The sequence below is a fragment of the Myripristis murdjan genome, chromosome 17 (assembly GCF_902150065.1).
Source record: "Myripristis murdjan chromosome 17, fMyrMur1.1, whole genome shotgun sequence".
NCBI classification, from domain to species: Eukaryota; Metazoa; Chordata; class Actinopteri; order Holocentriformes; family Holocentridae; genus Myripristis; species Myripristis murdjan.
The window spans coordinates 19889793-19910121 of NC_043996.1; the positions used below are offsets into that span (position 1 = coordinate 19889793).

Here is a 20329-nt window from a genome sequence, read left to right on the forward strand (position 1 = left end):
TATCAGCAGGGCTTGTGGGGTTCTGGGAAGGACCAGTGTAGCAAAGAGATGCTGCGCTCCTCCTTCTTTGTCAGCCGCAAGCGCAAGAAACCCAAGGACAAGGCTCATCCCAGCAGCTCAGATGATGACCTGGACGCTGTGTTCTCAAAGAAGGAGCTCCCAGAGGAGAGCCAGCTGCAGCCTCCCTGGTCCCCAGACAGTCAGACCGAGGAGGAGAGGGAGACAGACGAAACCAATGTAAAAGCAAAGCACAGGAACAGCTCGGAGGAACAGTTGGACAAAAACAACGGCAAGGAGTCTCTCTCTAGTAGCCTGTCACAGTCCTCTCCCTCCCCGCCCCCCAAACATGCCTCCCCTACTCTCCACACTACTGTTTCCCCCTACGCTTCGCCCTCCCACTCCCCGAGCCTCAATTACCGCATGCCGATGGCGCACCAGTCCTCTCTGTCAGACCCACCCTCCAACTACGATGATACAGTGTCAGACCTCGGCACGATGAACAGCACCAGCTCTCAGGCTTCTGTTCCCCGAGTGAGGCACGGCAGGACGACGGCTCTGGGACCAGAGACGGGCCCCAGCGGGCCAGGGGCAGAGGTTTGCTCCATCACGTCCGACTACTCCACAACATCTTCCATGACGTTCCTGACTGGGGCGGAGCTGAGCACCCTCAGTCCAGAGGTTCAGTCTGTGGCTGAAAGCCGGGGTGGAGACGAGGCAGATGATGAGCGAAGCGAGCTCATCAGTGAAGGAAGGCCAATGGAGACAGACAGCGAGAGCGACCTGTCGGTGTTTGTTGTGGGGAAAGACGTAGGACAAGTGGAGCAGAGCTGCCAGCCAGAACTGCGGCCCCTCCCCTCCCACAGACTCATTGAATGTGACACGCTCTCCAGAAAAAAATCCGCGCGGCAGAAGACTGACAGTGAGTCCTCACTGGACGGCATGCGTAGCGACAAAGATTCCAACAGGCTGTCACGTGCTGTGGGGTCGACGAAGGGCCGTTCCACTGGCAGCCTCAGCTCCTCGTCCCGTAGCGAGTTGGAGAAGGCCGAGCCGGCGTGGAGGCTGAAGATCACAGACCGACTGAAGGTTCGTCTGCGGACGTCGGTGGATGACATGTTTGGCGTGGGCACCCAGAGGAGCCGGTCCCCTGAGGGCCGCAGTAAGAAGAAGAATATCCGGCGCAGACACACGATGGGCGGTCAAAGGGACTTTGCAGAGCTGTCTGTTTTGGGCGACTGGCAGCACCAGGGTGCCATCGGTTCTGGCTCGCGGACAGAGCTGTCAGCTGTGGACCGGCTGAAGCCCAAGTGCAGCTCTCAGGACTTCTCCATCGGGGACTGGATTGCCCGCGAGCGGCACCGCACCAGCAACCCCGAGGTCAGCCTGGATTTCTCTGAACACCAGGCGGCGCTGTGCAGCAAAGACCCCCAGAACCTCAGGGCGTCTTCGTCTTCGGAGCTTCTCCCGCAACGTCCAGCTGACCTGCTCAACGGGGACATCCCTCAGAGTAAAAACCTGAGCCTCTCAGCCACCGCTCACCCACATAAACTCTCTGGTGCCCAGGTGGTCCACTCGCGCTTCTATCAGTACCTGTGAGAAGTGTTGGACGTGTGTGAGTGTGTGTGTATGTGTTTGGGTTCTCTGTCTGTGACATGTGTACTTACTTGGGAGTCTGTCAGTGAAATGTCTGTGTTCGATGTTAGTGAATGAGCATGTTGTACAGAAAATGTTGTCTGGAGTGTGTCTGTGAAAGTTGTGTGTGCTTGTGAAATGAGGATTACTGCACACAGGGATTGTTGATCTTGCTCATGTGTAAGGCATGGAACAATACATCGTTTATATATTTTCTTTATTTCTTTTTTTTTAAAATGACAAATGACTGCGGGATGACTTAGCTGGAGGAAATCCTCACTCCTAATTCAAATCCCTGTTATGCTGAAGATTGAGAGGACCTGCTGCTCATTGAACAATGGGCCTGTGAAGTATGTGCAAGACGGAGTGAACAATGGCGCTGAAGTTAAGATTGTGTAAAGGTTAGCTAAGTGGCTTTAAGGATAAACTGACTTTTAGAATGAATAGACAGTAGAAGAAAGGAAAGATTTTTAGTATTGCAGAGGAACTATTTTTGTGTAAAGAAAGTTACAATGTTTAAAGTCAGTGAGTCTTTCAGTAACCAAATGAAGAATGTACAGACATGCTTGCTGTAATACTGACTAAAAGCTTTAGCTGCTTGTGTTTCATTCTAAAAGTGTACATATCCCTATTTTTCTCTGTACTTGAATTGTGTTTTTGGTACAGCCTGTGTTTGGACTGCCTACAAGCTCTGTGCTGTCAAGGGGCCTTTCCTAAGGTACATTGTGACAAGGAGACACTGGACTTATGCAAATGGAAATACTGTTTTTATTCATCACTTCTAAGTGGCATAAAGAGCAGTGAACAACATCCCTCTGATGCAACATGTTAATGCTGTGTTATTAGTTGACGTGCTCGTGATTTCATGCATCTGTCGGTGACTGAAAGATATTTAAAAAAAAAAAAAAAAGAGCAAAGGAAGAAGAATATGACCAATCAAATCAGAAATCATGTTTCTTCGCAATAGGAAGTGCCTCACAATGAAATGTAAGGGTGCCATATCGTCTTTGTTGAGATATATGAAGATGTTACTGTGAATGACATTTTTATCGTTGACTCTCACAGCCATTCTACAGGTTATCTAACAAATGCCGAGCTTCCATTCCTTAGGCATTCCACTCTGGTCTTAACATGTTTTATACTTTTGTTGTTTTTTTTTCCCTTTTTCATTTTGGATTTTAACAGAACTTGAATTTTAAATATTCCTTGTAAAATAAGTAACTTAATTGTGTATATAAATGCCATGTTTCAGCTGCTTTTCTTTTCATTTCCATCAAATTGCGGGATGAAGTACAGTATTGTGAGATGTCGCTCATGAGGCCTTCAGTGGGTGTTGTGGGCAGTTTGTAGGTACTAGTTCTCTATGGAGAGGTCCCTGCATGTGAAAACACTTCATTGAGCTGGACCGTTTATACCAATACTGTGTTCCCTCTGAGCGTGGAGGGGGGGACACAGACTCCTAAAACACTGGAAATAAATCTTGTCAAGAGCAAAAGTTCATGTTTGTTTTACTGCGTTCTGCCCAAGTATCTATATGGTGTTTCAAATTTATTACAGGAATAATCTCTTGAGAATCATAAATGCTTTGTTTCCTTAATTGCAGTGTAATGCTTGTACTGAACACAAGAGGGCACTCTGGCTCCAATTAAAGGGATACAATGTTGAAGCTCAAGCCGGCAGTGCCCCTACTTTTTGGTTTAAGAGACTGGAGATGGTGAGCGTAGGTTTAGACACTGTAGAAAAGACGACAAACAAAGCCAACAACACCTTGAGATACATTTCAAAATGCTTTATGTACAAGTCACACAGACAACAAAGACTTAAACAATGTAAGATTTTATACATTTTGTACATCAGCTGACTAGAAACCTTCACTAACAATACGAACGTAACTGACATGGGGACAGTCAAGCCATTTAACACACAATTCAAACAAACTAAGTCACAAAATAAACAAAATTCAACATAGTTAACTCACCAATATGCCAATTTGGAAAGTAAATACAGTGTGTCAACAATCTGTAATAGCAAATAAAATATGCTGTAGGTTTTTTTTGTTTTTTTTTTTCATCAGTACATCATCCCTCAAGCACAAAATACAGGCTCATACTCGGTTCATTCTAAATTTCTAAGATAAAATGTGTCATAACTTGTGTGTTGTAAATTCCTGCATGAATAAACTGATTGGCTCTCCTTTCCTATTGAGGATGTGAAGAAAATCAAATCATAATCTGGCTTTGACTCATCAAAGTAATGCACAGTTTGCCCATATTTACTCGTTTTCAGTGTCACGTGGGTCTCTAACATGAATATTTTACCCACAGTAAGGCACAGTGACTAAAAGAACACAGTTCAATTCCAAAATGTGAGGAGAGGAAATCATATTGATAATGTTATTTGTTTAGATGCGTTTTTTATTATTATTATTTTGGAACAGCACAAGTTAACCATGTGCCCTCATTTTTGAAGGCAGCTAAGGATTGATGTAGCCATACATCCATTCATAGCCACAATACTACTGTAAGACATACTGAACATCAGAGAAACAAGTAGGCAGTAATCATGGACACAATAATCAGAAGGTGGGGTTGGTAGGTTATCAGAAACTGGCAGCCATTCAAAGTTCAATCTAAACATAATGAACTGGATGACGATCTTCACAGGGGATATTTTGTGCTGCAAAGCGCTCTATTAATGTGCGTGGTTGGGAACGGAGATGCATTCCTCAATGAACATTATGTTGATCCTCTATTCGTCCACCAGAGGGGGTACAAGAGGTGGCTCCTTCAACACCAAGTTCATTTAATCCAATAGCAGATAAAGATATGAGTCGTCCACATCTGTGATTCGTTTGCTGTCATCGATGTGACATAAGAGCCGTTCTGACTGGTCCCCTTGTCAGCCAGCGGAGGGTGAGGACAGGCTGCAGGGTGAGGCCCTTTGCACATGCAGGGACTGCACTCCAGAGTCGAGCTGATAGATGGCAGCAGGTGGGTGATGGGGTTAAGAAAGATCTGTTGCATATTGTGCTGTAGGAGCTAGCCAGGCTGCGTGGACGACCGAGTTTAACCGTCATCCTCGTCTTCCTCCTGCTCGTCGTCTGTCAGGATGTCCGGCACCCGGAAACACTCCTCAAAGAAGTTGACCAGCGATTGGCTCAGGTGCTGCTGTGTCCCTTCGCTGTGTAAGAAGTGCCCCTCATCTGGGTAGATCTAGACAGACGCCCAGACACACGGAAATGAAATAAGACGCTTTCATAAATAATGCAGCAACAACTGTCAGACGCTGGCACATGGAGCTCACCTGTAGAGTATAATTGGCCTTCTCGACGATTAAATGGTTGATAAATTTGGCTGTGTGCTGGAAATGAACCTTTTCTGTGGTGGACGAGAAGATAACCATTGGAGGCTTACACAAAAATGACAGCTAAACAATATTTTTTCACGGCAAGAATGAGAAATAATGAATCAAACATTATGAGAACATTACCGTCAGCAGTTGGGTGAATTATCAAGTACTGCTTATCCAGAAGCTGGCCCGCTCTGTGTGCTAAATTTGCCATCTGAAGCAAAGAGAAAAAAGAAAAAAACGCCGCTCAACAAACATCCCTCTAATGATGAGTGTTTTTCATTTTCAGCAAACACTATTCTTGACGCATTCACTAGAAGAAGAAAAAAAAAAAAGAGTTCAAAGCACACCTGATATGCTCGAGAGTCTGTCTTTGGTGAGCCGAGATATCGTTCTGAAAATGCGGAGGCTGAAAGTTTGGAGAAGAGAAAAATAAGGGTCAGACTTTCTTAGACAATGTCCAAACAGCGCCAAGTCTTTAAGACAGCCGTAGATAAAGAATAGCAGACTGAGGACAACACAGTTTTACCATAAAGCTCAAAGTCTGTGATGGGAGAGACTGCAGTTCCACATTTCAGCTGGGTAAACTCCTCAGAGCTCAGAAGCATTGTGGCTAAATATCCTCCATAGACCTAATAAAAAAAAAAAAAAAAAAAAAAAAAGTAGATAGAAATCACAGCAAGAAGGAATGCTACAAAAAGAGGTAAAATCTAATCTATCACAGTTTGTGCTTAAAACGACCACATAAAAAGGCTTCTATATCTCCATGAGGCAGCTAATAGAAGATAACCCGGAGAATCAAAACACCAAGACATCTCAGAGAGCTTCATCTATCTTACCTTTCCATACACTCCCATTCGAGTTTTATCAATGTACGGCTCTTTGGATATGAGTCTGAAAGGAAAGAGAGGAAGTAAAGCTTTAGAGTTTTGGAACTGAAGTACTATTAGGGGTTCAGCTCTTGTACGGGAAAGCATTCACAGTTAGAACATAATGTAGAGCATTCAACACTACTTTTAATTAAAAACAACATTAGGCCTAATAACCAACATTTCCACAAGCGGCATACATTCTGTTGCTGTGTTGCAAAATCCTTACAGAACATTAGTGAAAAGCCAATTCAGTTTTATATGTTCAATGGCTTGAATATGTTTAAATTAAAAAAGAAACTTCAATTCTAAGCCAGTTCAAGTTTTTCAAGCCACACCATGATATAAAACCACACCGTGCCCCAAAAACCGAGGTGCCAACTGAACCATGACACATGTCTGACCTGAGTGCCTCCAGCTGGTCCCGCTCCTCCAGCTTCCCCAGCTTCCTCCTGACCCTGTGAAGCAGGTTGGTGCCTTGAAAGCCGCTGCCGTGGCCGTCGAAGCGGATGACGATGGTGCTGAAACTGCTGACGAGCACCGTGGCCCAGTCCACCTGGAACTGCTCCGTCACCATCTGCCCGCCCGGCGTGCCATCTCTGAGGAAACACACGAGGCACAAGAACAAACCACGAGCTTGGTCATTTAAATCAATGACCAAGCTCCCAAAGGGGAATCTTACACTCACACGTCCTCAAGAGTTTCAATCCAAAATGAAACATCAATGACTGGAAAAAAAAAATAGTGCCAAAAAATTATTACTGGCATCAAACAAAAGCACACTGTGGATTACATTTGAGGACAGAATCATCTGTGTAATGAAATTGTTCAAATGTTTCCATACTTACACCAGTAGCAGTAAGGGGTAATGGGCTGTATCTATAAATCCAGCTGGCTTCAAAATCTGCATTGTCAAAGCTGCAATAGACAGGATTGGGCGAATTACATATGAATATTTAATACAAAACTGGCTGCTATTAAAATCCCAATGAAACAAATTACTTTTTTTCAACTCAGAATATACACTTGTTTCACATTAATGTCGAATAATTTCGTTTTTTTGTAATTTATATCAAAATTCTATCACCTCTACATCCTGGAAAAGTCTACCTTCAATGGTGGCGCGATTTTTAACCAGTAGGCATATGCAAAAATATCAGGCAATAAAAACAGCACTTTTTTTTAATAATCATGCCGCACATCAAATTAAACTGTCTTTCACAGTGATTTTAAAGTATGTAAAAGTGCTTGTGAGAACGTGGATACATACTGTAGTCGTCTATGGTGATGGTCTTATACTCCACTTTGGGCATCTGCATGTTGTGGTAGGTACTGTTCACGCGTTCATTTGTCTCCACGTCAAACACCTCTGCAGTTGGAGAGGAAACAGGAACGCAAACTCATTCATGCATTGTGATGCAAACTCCACATTTCCATGAATACATCTTTCTACGCTTTGCCAGTGAATTTAGTGCTGCTCATGGGACACGGTAAGGTAGAAGGACCGCGCTGAACTTAGATGACAGCGCTGCTTGTTGTTATGATACTCACTCTGTTTGTCCTTGGTGCTATAGACAGCCACACTGGGTATATCTGGGCCTACACAGAACAAAACAGGTAACAATGCAGGTAAAAGGACTGAATAATAAGACACTGAAAATGCGTACACGCAACAAGGCACTTAAGAGAGACACAAAGGCCTCCAGCGTGCCAGTAAACAAGTCACTGAATACTACCGCTGACGCCGTGACAATCCTCTGGTAAATACAGCGGCAACATCTCTGTTTATCTTAAACCGAGGCCAGAAATAGCCCTCTCGGCCAGCTCCATAGCTAATAATCCACGTCGGTCCCATTGGAAGCAGATGAGTACCGGCTTATTATTTCACGATGGAGTAACTCTCCAAAGATCCAATTAATGAAGAAAACCAGTCCCCGTTTTCCTCTCTGGAGTGAGCCCTCTAAACAAATCAACTCCCATGGCAACCGGGCTGCAGTGCCCCAGCGTTGGAGCCGAGGGGGCAAAATAATGATGACGGGCTGTCTCAGAGGAAACACAAAGAGCACATCTTGTAAACAGTAATACGATGCTCACCACTGGGCCGTCCTCTCCCATCCAAGTTATATACAGCAAATACTGAATGCACAGGAAGGCTGTAAAACCACCGGGGGAGAGTATGCCAGCTGTTCGGTAGTAGTACACACTTGGCTGCTGGCATGTGGTCGGGCAAGACATTTATTGCTATGGCTGATTAGAGGGAGCCTACGGTGGTTTGAGGTTAACTGCGGCTGTCCAATTCAATATGAACTCTCACCCGGACATGGAGCACTAATTCAATTACACCTTCTGGCTGAACATGGCTCCCTCTGCCCTAAAAAAAATCAGACGGCTGACATCTAAACCTACTGTGGTATGTGCCACTGCAGTTTTGAAAGCTGTTCAAAGCCTTGACCGAATGGATTCAAGGTTGAGGACGCTCACCTTTACAGTTGAGTAAGAAGTACCGCATGTTGTGGCTGAAGGAGCCGTCCACGTAGCCGCACTTGAACTCGCACGACAGGCAGCGGCGGTTGAACGGAGGAATCGTGTCGGCACTGCAAGATGGCATTGACAGAGCTACTGTTAAGAGAATTAAGCATTGCATACATTACCTGGGTGCACTTTAACACGCTATGGAGTTCACAAGTTGATGCCCAGTGAAACAATCTTACCTGTACAGATGTCGTCGTTTAGGGTCATCCTCTGTGCTCAGGAAGTATCTGGGGAAAAAAATGAAACATCCATGACATTGCACCAGTAGCTGTTAAACATGTGCAATACATTCACTAGATTACGGCGTCGTGTTGCTGCAGCTTACATGAGGTTCCTGTCATGATTGTAGGCCAAGATGCTGGTGACGTCCCAGTCTCCAGAGGTCAGGGACTGAAGTATGTCGATACTGGTGTTGGGCTGGAGGAGAGCCATACGAGAACAGTCACTTTTCTGCCACAAATCCTCTCCTCAGCTGAGTATCACGATGTTAGGACACGACCGCAGTACTTACCTTCGAGGTGGACATGGAAATGTGAAAAAACTTCCCTCTCCCACCCTGAGGGATGGCTCTGGTCAGGAAGAACTTGTGTCCGTCTTGGGAAAACAGAGGTGCTTCGTTCTGTGGAGAGAGGAGAACAAAGTCCTGTGTAATGAAACAAATTACTAATGAAACAAATATTTCACCTAATGAATAAATATTTCACCTAAAATATTTCACCTTAATACATTTTCACCTTAATGCAGTGTGTAAATGCATGTCGATGTGAACATGTGCAAAAGGCTGGGTCCTAAAATGTACAAGCAAGACTTTTTCTCTCTTCCTGCTCTTACACACACAAACACACAAAAACCCAGTCTGCTTTTTTCAACTGCTTTTAACACAATACAAAGGGCAGCAGGACGGATGCACAATACAGATTTTTTTTTTTTTGCCAATATCCAATATGTCGATATTTTCCAACTCTTTTGACCAATTGCAGATACCAATATGTGCACATACTTGTTTCCGCCTAATTACAGAGAACATCAATTTCAACTTAGGTTATGTCAAACATCCCATATTTATTTTTATTAGGGGTTCACGTTATTGATTTTTTTGCTGATATCCGATATGCCAGTGTTCATTTGAAAGCCTTTATCGGTCGACACTCATGACGTGCCGATATGATCGTACAGCAGTGTTCTTTTTTTTATCACTTACCTGTCTGTGCAACCAGCTCTCACTCTCATCCTCATGTTTCTGAAAATATAAAAGGTTTGTGTTGAAAGTCGAATCAGAGTCAGAGTCTAGGTTTAATTACCTGGTATGTTTATATTAGGGCTGAACAATATGATTTTTAAAAAATCACACTGCAGTTGTTTTGAAAGATGCAGCTATGATATGATTCACAGTTTTAGTGGAAATGATCGTTTGTGCATCATAAATTTCATTTTCACTGATAAAAAAAAAGCTATTAATATGATGATAATGATGCCATTTTGCTGGACTCTGTACCAAACAAATATCTTTTGTTATGTCTGGAGAACACAATTTATAGCAAGGGGCGTCTCAGTAGCACCAAAATCTTTCATTTATAATGATACTTTGTCACACATTTCACCTTCATCAAGACAGTCAGCTCCTGCGAATTGGATTTTGCACTTTGTAATTTTGATAATATTGCAATTAATTGTTCAGCCCTGCTATATGTACTCATATACCCTAATATGCAGGCATTTTTGATAAATATTTCACCTTAATGCAGACTCCGGTTGTAGCCTCACACAATGTCAGGATGGAGTTGTTCTGGGCTCTGTTCAGCCAGTTGACAGCCAGCTTGGTGCTGGTGGCCCATTTCACCATGGTGATATAGTATTCCCTCCTGGAAACCAGATGGTAGACTACAGTACATCACAACCACTTGACAACCTCTGTCTCCACTGACTCAAGAAAATGCTGCAGGGCTATTCTGGTGCCTGCTAATTCACACACAACCAGGTACCCTCGGCCTGCCACTCACCCTATTCGGGGGTCATCGGGTTTCTTCATCACCACAGTGTGCAGGGGACCGTTGAGACTCACCACTGACAGGTGCACTACAGGGTTCTCCTCGCCAGCCTGCAGGGGTCGACGTGAAATGAGATAGGTCAGATCGGGTGTCATGCTTAAGACAGCAAAGAGGCTTCTGTCTTTTGTCTTCAAAGTCAAACAAGTTATATGAAGGTCCTCTATGCATAAAAATAAAATATGTTGAATTTACTAGACTGAGATATAGGATTGTGGCCTTGCCTTTGGGTAGTGATACTCCAAGCCGCTGGGATAAGGCGAGCCTGTGAAGATGGGGACTTCCATCTTGGGCACCAGGGTGTCATTGATGGTGGCATAGGCCAGCCACAGGCCATCTGGAGACCACCAGTGGGCGATGTGGGACTGCAGGATCTCCTCTGTAAACAAAGCAGCATGATCACGTACAGGGCAGCACAGCGGTTCACTGGATAGCACTGTGTCACTTCAAAGCAAGCAGGCACTGGGTTCACATTTCTGTGTGTGGAATTTAAAAAGTCCTCCCAGTGTTTGGGTGGGTTTCCTCTGAAAGAACCACAACATGCAGGTGAGGTGAGGAGACTCTAAATTACCCATAGGTGTGACTGTGTATTGTGTGTTTGTCTGTGTGATGTCCAGGGTGCTTTCCTCACTTCCACCCAGTGCATGCTGTAAGAAATACGCAGGTATAGAAAATGGAGGGATGGATATGCATGCACACACACAGCCAGAAATACTGCTGATGATGCCGAAATGGTGGCTTAGAGACACATTTTCACCAGGAATGCGATAGTGTGCAATCAAGGCAAGGTTATTAGTGTAATGTTTATAGTATGTTACATCGTATCACATTATACATTATAAGGAAAAACAAGAAAGAAAGAAAAACTATTACACCACTAACAATGGTGATGCTAACAATAGAAAAAAAAAACAGAACACATAATTAGGGTCAGAAAAAAACTAATTTGAAGATTTTGTGCACTTGCACAGGAAAACACTGAAATCACCGTTTTGCTCCGTGTCCAGCTCACCTGATTAGGGAGTATTTATGTTCCTAATATACCAGTACAGATATAGACATTTCCCATATGACACCATTTAAACAATCACGAGTTTAGCAAGTCTGATTTATGGCTCCCATTTACTGTACTGTCACGGAGGAAAAAGGGATCCATTACTCATATTTAACACTGACAGTATGAAATATGCTGGCGGGCACAGAGGCAGGTAGAACAGTCATTCCTCTCTTCGGGTCAATGCCATTTTTTATCATTCAGCAGTAACACCGAACAGAGGTTACTGAAAAGGTTTGGAAGACAAAAATAAAAAAGGCTGGCCTGGCATTAAATTGAGCATGCCGATGTTGATTTGACGTTGGCGGATCAAATGGAAGGAGAGAAGAACATGACAACTGTTAAAACGTGAGTCATTTGCAGATCCGTGCTTATAAAAACCACCGGCGTCATATTAGTCAAGCGCTTCTTGCACCAAGTACACACGACTGCCACTACAATTAAAGAAATAAAATACGACGTCTGTTGCTGATCCACCATTTAATGTCATGACATCCCACTTCCATCATTTAATGTTTTGTGCATCATCATAATAATAATAACACACTTTATTTATATAGAGCCTTTAAAAACAGATTTCACAAGGTGCTTTGAAAGACGCAGCAAAAGCAGAAGACTCAGAAAGCAAACTAACAACAGAAGACTGTACAGAAAGGCCAAACAAGAGCAAGGTAAAATTAAGGTAAAATCAAAGTAAGGCTAAAACAGGAAAACAAAAGACACAATAATAAATAAATTAAATGAAATGAAACAACATCACATAAAGGCAAGTCTAAAAAAAAAAAAGAAAAAGAAAAAAAAAAGACTTTAAGACGGAATTTAAAAGAAGTCATTGATTCTGCGAGTCGTATCTCCTCAGGCAGGTCGCTCCAAAGCCGAGGGGCCCGATGGCAAAAGCACGGCCACTTTTAGGTTTAAGCCTCCACTTTGGCTCGGCCAGAAGGGCCAACCTGAGGATCTACAGGCCACAAACTGGCTCATACGGGATCAACATTTCAATTATGCAGCTTGGAGCCAGACGCAGAAGTGCTTTAAAGGTGATCCGTAAAATCTTAAAATCAATTCTAAATCAAACAGGGAGCCACTAGAGAAAAGCCAGGATTGGGGTGATGCTATGTTGTCTGTTAAAGGCAGTAAGAAGGCCGAGCTGCTGCGTTCTGAACTAGTCGTAGGCGAGAGAGAGACTTTAGCTTTATGCCAGAAAGGAGGGCGGGACTGTCATCAAGTCTAGAGAAAATAAGAGCGTGAATGACTTTTTCCAGGTCAGAGTGTGACAGCATTGGCTTAATTCTGAGGATGGTCCTATTAACAGACAGAAAGCTGGCACTGATTTCAGGATTATCAAATCCCACAGTGTCCATTCGCGCGCTGTAATTGAGGGAGCGGTCATTCTGGAGGCAGCCGCTCCCTTGAGAGTGACTTTATCGACCCTTGATTTGTTGATCTCACGAAAGGCTGCACCTTCCCTCAATAATTTGTGTTTCATTTCACTGTGGCCTCTCAGTGACGAGCAACTTTCATCCAGCAGGGGGCAGTAGAGCTCTATGAAGCAGCTAAAGCACCTGCACCATCATGTCGAGAACAAAACTAACAAGCCTTGGTGGGGTCTTCATGCTGATGCTAGCACTGATGTCACTGAGTTGTAATTATTTCTCCTATAAGGTTAAATGAGAAGGATGAGGCGTTTCGTAATGGTTTCAGAGCAGGTATAGAAGACAGTTCATCCCTTGCTCTGTGAGGTCAGCTACTTCTCAGCAGTGCAGCAGCATTTTCAAGGCCCGTGCTCAGAGAATATCAGCTGACGCAATTCATTCTACAACCCAGACCGGGCAAAACGTGGGATCTTCATTTTATTATGAAAGCTTGAAGTATTACACTTGAGAAATACTGTCTGCTGATGTTCAGGGCCGCTCAAACTATCTTTAGCACCAGGGGATGCACATCTGCAGGTCATCTGGAGAAAATGTTTCACCGCCTTCAGGCTCTGCACATACGCAGTGGAAAAGACGAACGCAGAGACTGCAAACCCTAGATGTTCCCATGGCCAAATCAACACACACGCACATAAATACACACACCTTTTGCAGGTCACGGCTCTGCAGGAAATGTTTCGGAGGCTCTATCTGTCGCCGTATCGCTGATTGTATTCAAGTGTCATGTTTACAGCATTCATGAACTAAACAATGGCCTCACTGTCTTTAATATTTTAATCAAATAGTTACGCCTGTTTGTGTAAGCTTTGATTTGACAGCTGAGGAATAACAGTGGGACGCTGATCACCACCACAGCCTTGCAGAGGAAATTTATCAATCTCTCATGGGAAACTCTACAAAGCGAAGAACAAAACAAAGATGGAATAATGCAGTAAAAGTGTTACGTGGAGTTTCGGGGGAAAAAAAGACGTAGGCTGTGTGGTAAAGACAACTTCACTGTAACATATAAAGGTAAAACGGGCCTGAGCTACACAAGGAACTGAAAAAACCACAAGACAAACAACAAGGCCTGACAGAGGGCTTAAATACACACAAGAGCAATTAACACAAGCAGGTACAGGTGGCAAGGAGAGACACAGGGAACTGACAGGCTGGGGAAACACAGGAGGCGGGACAAGCAGGCTGGGTTAACAGGACACGGGTGACAACACTTAACAATAGAGGACTGCAGGAGGGAACCGGGATGTGTATATCCTGTTTTTTACCTCTTAAAAGGCAGACCACTGACAATACTGCATTGCTGCTCATGTAATCCATTCAAGATAGGTGAAATCGCCTCACACAAACACCCCGATGTCAGATTGCTCAGCAGCAAACACCCAAGAGAGACGAGGCAGCTTCACCTTGAGCCGTACAACTCAAATTTACTGTAAGCGGCGCACATAAGGGAGTAAATCTGTGGTTCTGAAAAGCGGTCCGTTATCCAATTATGATGGCATACAACACAGAAGATAATACAGCAAATCTTCCTTCTGAATTGCAATTGAATCACGTCCGGTACTCTGTCTAAACAAAACCAAAAAAAAAAATCCCATTTCACGAGATTAGAGCCGGCCCTGCAGCAGAGTTCATATAACATACTTTCCTTTTTCCTACAATAACTGGCATATTGTAATTACATTATATGACTACATTATAATTACAACCCCTGCCCCTCTTTTCCCAAGGAAATCCAAAATAGATAATGATAACAACGCTAAAATAGTTAAGTCTTCGAAGTGTAACAAGAAATCTTTTAAATGTTATTATTATGACTGAATCCGCAGCGGCATCACGGGTCTCAATCATGGCAGCACACTCAAAAACAAAACCATATTTAAGTGGTATGTAATTGGCATGTCTGTCTCACATGCAGTAATCAGAAAATGTTTCATATTAAATTACAAGTATGCTGGCTGGCGAACAGCTGCTGTGTGAGATTGCAGTGGTGCAGACATGAATTAATTAAAACGGCCTCAACACAAAGACAAGCCACGGGAAGTCTAGGAGAGGAGGGGCGCTGAAACATCGCCAGCTGTGCTCGTTCAAATGGAATCATGTCGTCCACGGGACGGGGTTACCTTCGTCTTCAAATCAAGTCAGAGAAACATTTTCAGAATATTCCTCCGACTGAAATCTTGCATTGCCTTTCTTGCCATTCGCCCAAACAATTTTGTCCGATTTCACTCGTTTCTGTCAAACGTATCCACTCTGCATCGTTTGAGTTAGTCTTGTGTGACGGGAGATGCAACTAATGAAAGAAAGTCATGGAAATAGAAATGGAAATGCAACTTATGATCTGCTTTTTAAGTCCACGTTAGACTCGTAACATAATTTTTCAGCACCTTGAGGCTGTTTACAGCTACTCAAAAGGATTATACCACCTCTTTGTCACACTAAATCAGATGTTACTGCGCTATGAACAACCAAAATAATTAAGTAACAGAAGTGAGACAAATTAAAAGGAAAACACAACAAAGCTTAAAGTTTTCTAAATGTGTCGCTGACCCAGCCATTTACTATGACAGTACAATTTCAAGCACTTTTTTTAACCTAACCACCTCTCAAACTTTGACAACACCACATTAAAATTAAAGAATCTTTAAAGATTTCCAGCACCCATACAAACCCTGAATCTCTGTGACCATGTGCAATATTTTCTGCAGTATCAAGCCCTTTGCCCCCTGACCCCCACCCAAAACACTAATGTGCCATTCATGTACATAAAACATACAAAAATGATGCCCCCTGGTCATAATGTTGTGACAATATTTATATCACAACACTTCCACGGGACATTGTCATGATATTAAATGTCAGGTATCGCCCTTGACTGGCCTGTGCAGCTGGTGGAAGTGTGTTCACAGCTGTCTTACCTTCATACAGCCAGTCAGCCAGACCGTTGAAGACGACTCCCTCTTTACCAGTGGACACCAGCCGAATCGAACGACTCTCCACGGTTGCTCTGTAGTAGATGTTGTTTTCAAATATGAAGATCTGGACAGAGAAATGAAAAAAACAGTGTCTGTCATTTGTTTCCCAATCACTAAGAGTTGCTCTGTGTATTGCAGCACTATCACAAAGTACAGGTGATTTTAACCTTCAACCTCAATCTCCTGCAGTGGAAAACCGGCGCCACGACTCCTCCTACACTCACATCCTGATTGCACATTTCCATCGACAGCAGTCGCCTCTACACCCCTGCCCCCTCCGATAAATAAATAAATAAAATAAACATGGCCTTTTATCGCAGTTTTACTTTCTCTCAGTCTAAAACACTCCACTGCAACCAGCGAGAGACACAGCCACCCACTTCTCAGGCTAATACATGTTCAATCAACAGCTGCCTTCAGCAAAGTATTAGAGGATATTTGTTTCATTACGGTTCATGCTGTATTCCTCTCCAGAGCCGTACGCAAGCCATTCTGCTGCTAATCAAGGCACTGTAGCTGGCTGGGGCCCCTGCAGGCATGTACGCACACACACACATATGCACACACACACACAGCTCAGACACACACACAAAACACACTCCTGTGCTTATTGAGACATGAGGCTGTCCGCTGGGAGTGGGCGATGGTGGCTCTAAGCTGTGCCAGTGATGACGCTGCCTGAAGGAATTAAGTCACACAGCTGGCAGATGAGTGTGTGTGGCACTTAAAAAAATTTCTGTCAACTTATTGCGCTGCTTTGCCCGGTGTGTGTATGAGAGAGGTGAATGTGAAATGATTGCTATGTGAAGCCAGGCTGCCCTGCTGCTCAGACCGAGCTGAAGCACTCCAGTTAAATAAAAGTGCAAGAATAAAAAAAAAAAGAGAGAGAGAGAGAGAGAGAGAGAGAGACAGGCATGACTCGCTCTCTGATCTATGGCCTCTGTTGAGAAAAATCAAAGTTTTATATTGTAGGATCAACATCTAAGGAGAGAAGATCAATGGAGAGCAGTGTAAAGTAAAGCAGTGGTTGGTGGATGCTGTAAACAGCCAGAGGACATAAGAAAATCACAGGCAAACCTCATTTTAATTAGAGCGGAAAATTCACCAAAAATTAAGTTTTTCAGCATCAAAATGTACCTGTTAAAAAAAAAAAAAAAAAAATCACAAATTGGCCGATGATGGTGAAATACTGAAACTCCAACAATGCAGCCTCACTATGTTAACATCTAAAACAACAGGGTGATTAAAAGAAACACATCCGCAGTCTTAAGGGATTTCACTGTTCGTCGGACGAAAAAAAAAAAATATTATTATACCATATGGTTGTAAATGAGACAAATGAGATAAGCCTCTATGGTCTTTGAAAAGACGAATCATTATCGAAGCAGGCGCTAATCTTTTCTCTCTACTTTTCAGTCTTCGAGGGATTGGATGAGAGAAACAGAGCAAGAGCGAAAAGCCAAGAAAGACGTTGTTTCAAAAGGGAGGAGAGATGAAAGTGGCAACATCAAAGATACCTGCAGTGCATGCCCGGGTTTTTATGACATGTGTGAAGTTTTTTTTTGGGTGTGATACTGTCTAACTATGTCTCACTATACTCATTCATTTAGTTCTGTTTGTCTCTTTCTCCCTCCTCTTTTTCTGTCAATGCAATCGCTCTTTCAGGTGTGTGTGTGTGTGTGTGTCTGTTGACCCAGCCACACTGATTGCTCTGTCACAGCAGAGTAATTGCTTGTGGTTTAATGAGTTGAACATAGCAGGATTCATCTCCCTCTGCCTGCTCCCTGCATCATACACCTGATGCTTCACTGCACACGGACACACGCTTCGCCAGAAACACACAGACACACACACACACACACACACACACACACACAGAGACACAAAACAGCCATCTTTATATGTTTATAAAACACTTTATGATGAATTACACCTGTTTTGATGAACTTAATAGAAAATCATTATATTCAGGGGGACAAAAACAGCATCATCAGATGAGACAGAGACAAAAGACACTGGCTTATCTCATTCGTCTCACATAACCTGAGTTATTCATTAAATCAAACGCGAAGCTACAGTAACAGCATCGCAAAGGAAACAATCAGGTACACTATTACCATATGCAAATTAGGCTGCTTTCTCCCTTGGTGGGCAAAATCTCATAACACACTAGAAATGTTAATATTTTCTTGCAGCAAACCTGTCTGTAATTTGCGAAAATGACACAATAAGAGCAATTATGGAAAAACAAACAGCTCTGTAGTAGTAGGTGATGAAACATGAGCGTAAGCTATCACTGAAAAAAGGGAGGGGGAAAAAAAGATCGCTATGCGTGGCTCATACTGAACAGGTGCTTGCTATAACAACACCGAGGTCATTAATAATAAACACAAAGTAAATAAGCCCATAAGCACGGCACGCCATGACTCTGAAATATGCCTTTGCCAACACTGTGCAGTTGATCTTCTTAATTTTACAGAAAATTCTACTTTTACCAAAAATAGGTTGCTGTACAAAAATAGGCAAATTCAGAATAACTTCACATAATTCTTAGGGCTCTTGTAATTGGACAGAGCGCTGTCAGTGCTGAGGGCGTGATCCCCACTGAAGCAAAAAAACAATAAGAAAAATAAATAAAAGTAAGACGTGGAATAATTATACTCTAAAGCAATTTGCATAAAATAACAGAATAGATTTAGTTCTGTTTTTGGCACTTGAAACAGCATCAAAACCTTCCTTGTCATTTAGACATCAGGCAAATGAAACCCAGTCACACCAATTAACTCAACTCAAAAGCAACAAAATTCTTTCACAAAATAGATAAAGGTATAAGACAAGCGCTTTGATGAGGTTTCGGTGAAGTCCTCGACTCCATTACCGCCCTCTGTCACCCGCTCACGAGTGTCTGATACATTTTATGATGACACATCTACAGAATGTATTACACTGTCAGACAAATCAAACCTTGAAACAAAATGAAAATGTCTTCATTTTCTGGTGAACTATTCCTTTAAGTAATGATGAGGGCAAGCATACTGATCTAGCATTGCTCATTATTTTTCTATTCAAAAAAATAAAGCGCCACCTGTTGCTTTTGACTTTTTGAGTATAGTTGTGTTTATCTGGGTTGACAGTGCACGCACACATGCACACACACACACGCACACACACACACACACACAAACACACTTCAGTCACTGCCATTTGACTGCTACCCCCCGGCAACCCCAGACTGTCCAAACTGTGGGTTGTGCCACCGAGATGCCATCTGCCACTGTGGCTCTCGCTGGCTTGCTTGTCCTCACAAGCTCGAGAAAATTAAAATACTTTTGGCTGCACAGTGATTTCCACTGAGGTCAGCCCAGGAAGTGTACGAAAAAAAAAAATTAAAAAAAAAATCTGCATGAGGTCATCACAGTTCTCTTTACATAAACCTCTTACTACTGAGCCATTTTTTAGTCACACTGTCATGATAAGCCGTAAGTCATTACTATGCTGTGAGCTGTCAGAGTGATTTTGACAGATCCCTATGAGTATTCGGTGACTGTATTGTAGAGGAAAATGTCTCCTTACCAGCTGCTGGCCTTGGGGCCCCCACCCAGCGAACTGCAGGACCGCGTTGTGCACCTCAGGGGGGTTCAAACTCCATGTTTCCCTGTGGGAGTGGGGGAAACACATCCCTTGTTTGGCGCAAAAGAGCTGTATTTGCAACTGTGTGCATGCATACACACTGCATATCATATTACACAATGCACATGCAAATGCAATGTCACATATGCTGTTTGCTACCTGACCGCAGGTTTCATCAATCATCCAAAGCCTGTTTTAGCACGAGCTGACTCTGCTCAGTCCAGTGCAAATATGGAACAGTAGGGAAATGAGCAGACATAGATGGATGAAGAGCTAAAAACAGGCCAGGCCAGACTAGACACAGCACATGGAAATAAATGGGATTTGAATGAAGTCCCACAAGGTGGCAGCACACGCAGGTAGATGGAAGTGGCATTGCTTCCATGAAGTCAGACAGGATATATATTTACAAATTCTTTTGTCTACTCAGAGGAATACCACGAATGCAGAAGGAGGGAAGATAATGAAAAAAAAAAAAGCCACAAAACACAAAAAGAGGCAAGGAGCCAGGCTTACGGTGTAACAAGGCTGCAAATGATGTAACTGGCCAAATAGGAGTGCTGGTAGACCTGTGGAGACAAACACAGAATCACATAGTCAGAGGCTGAATGGCTTCTGGTAAAATGTGATGCAAGGCAGCGCTCAGAGGGTCACTCACCGGGGTCACGCCAAAGGCCAACAGCACGTGTTGCATGTCTGGAGATACTTGATACTTTGTGGCTTTGTATGTTTCCTGGATGAGGTCGAGAATGGGATTAATGCAATGTAAAACAAAGTAAAATATTGAGGGGGAAAATGCCAGATCAAGATGATA

General features: G+C 43.3%; 2 protein-coding genes across 3 annotated transcripts in view; one reads left to right on the forward strand and one right to left on the reverse strand.

The window, feature by feature from the left end:
• The window catches only part of arhgap21b (Rho GTPase activating protein 21b), a 43148-nt gene extending 40549 nt beyond the window's left edge, over positions 1-2599 (forward strand). Inside the window, exon 24 of one of the 2 annotated variants that reach the window (XM_030074460.1) lies at positions 7-2599. In XM_030074460.1, coding sequence (XP_029930320.1) covers positions 7-1596 — 1590 coding nt within the window. In that variant the 3' untranslated portion in view covers positions 1597-2599. The remainder of the gene's footprint in view (positions 1-6) is intronic. The other variant, XM_030074461.1, reaches the window with a different exon arrangement.
• An 807-nt stretch (positions 2600-3406) lies between these two features.
• Positions 3407-20329, reverse strand: part of LOC115375761 (dipeptidyl aminopeptidase-like protein 6) — a 64823-nt gene continuing 47900 nt past the window's right edge. Inside the window, exons 5-26 of the mRNA XM_030075295.1 lie at positions 20174-20248; positions 20032-20084; positions 19459-19540; positions 15829-15949; positions 10651-10805; positions 10382-10479; positions 10117-10243; positions 9583-9621; positions 8893-9000; positions 8707-8798; positions 8561-8608; positions 8331-8443; positions 7401-7448; positions 7120-7218; positions 6698-6767; positions 6254-6448; positions 5820-5874; positions 5510-5612; positions 5331-5389; positions 5122-5194; positions 4936-5009; positions 3407-4844 (exon numbers count right to left, since the gene is read on the reverse strand). Of these exons, the coding sequence (XP_029931155.1) occupies positions 4698-4844; positions 4936-5009; positions 5122-5194; positions 5331-5389; positions 5510-5612; positions 5820-5874; positions 6254-6448; positions 6698-6767; positions 7120-7218; positions 7401-7448; positions 8331-8443; positions 8561-8608; positions 8707-8798; positions 8893-9000; positions 9583-9621; positions 10117-10243; positions 10382-10479; positions 10651-10805; positions 15829-15949; positions 19459-19540; positions 20032-20084; positions 20174-20248 (2034 nt within the window). The 3' untranslated portion in view covers positions 3407-4697. The remainder of the gene's footprint in view (positions 4845-4935; positions 5010-5121; positions 5195-5330; positions 5390-5509; positions 5613-5819; positions 5875-6253; positions 6449-6697; positions 6768-7119; positions 7219-7400; positions 7449-8330; positions 8444-8560; positions 8609-8706; positions 8799-8892; positions 9001-9582; positions 9622-10116; positions 10244-10381; positions 10480-10650; positions 10806-15828; positions 15950-19458; positions 19541-20031; positions 20085-20173; positions 20249-20329) is intronic.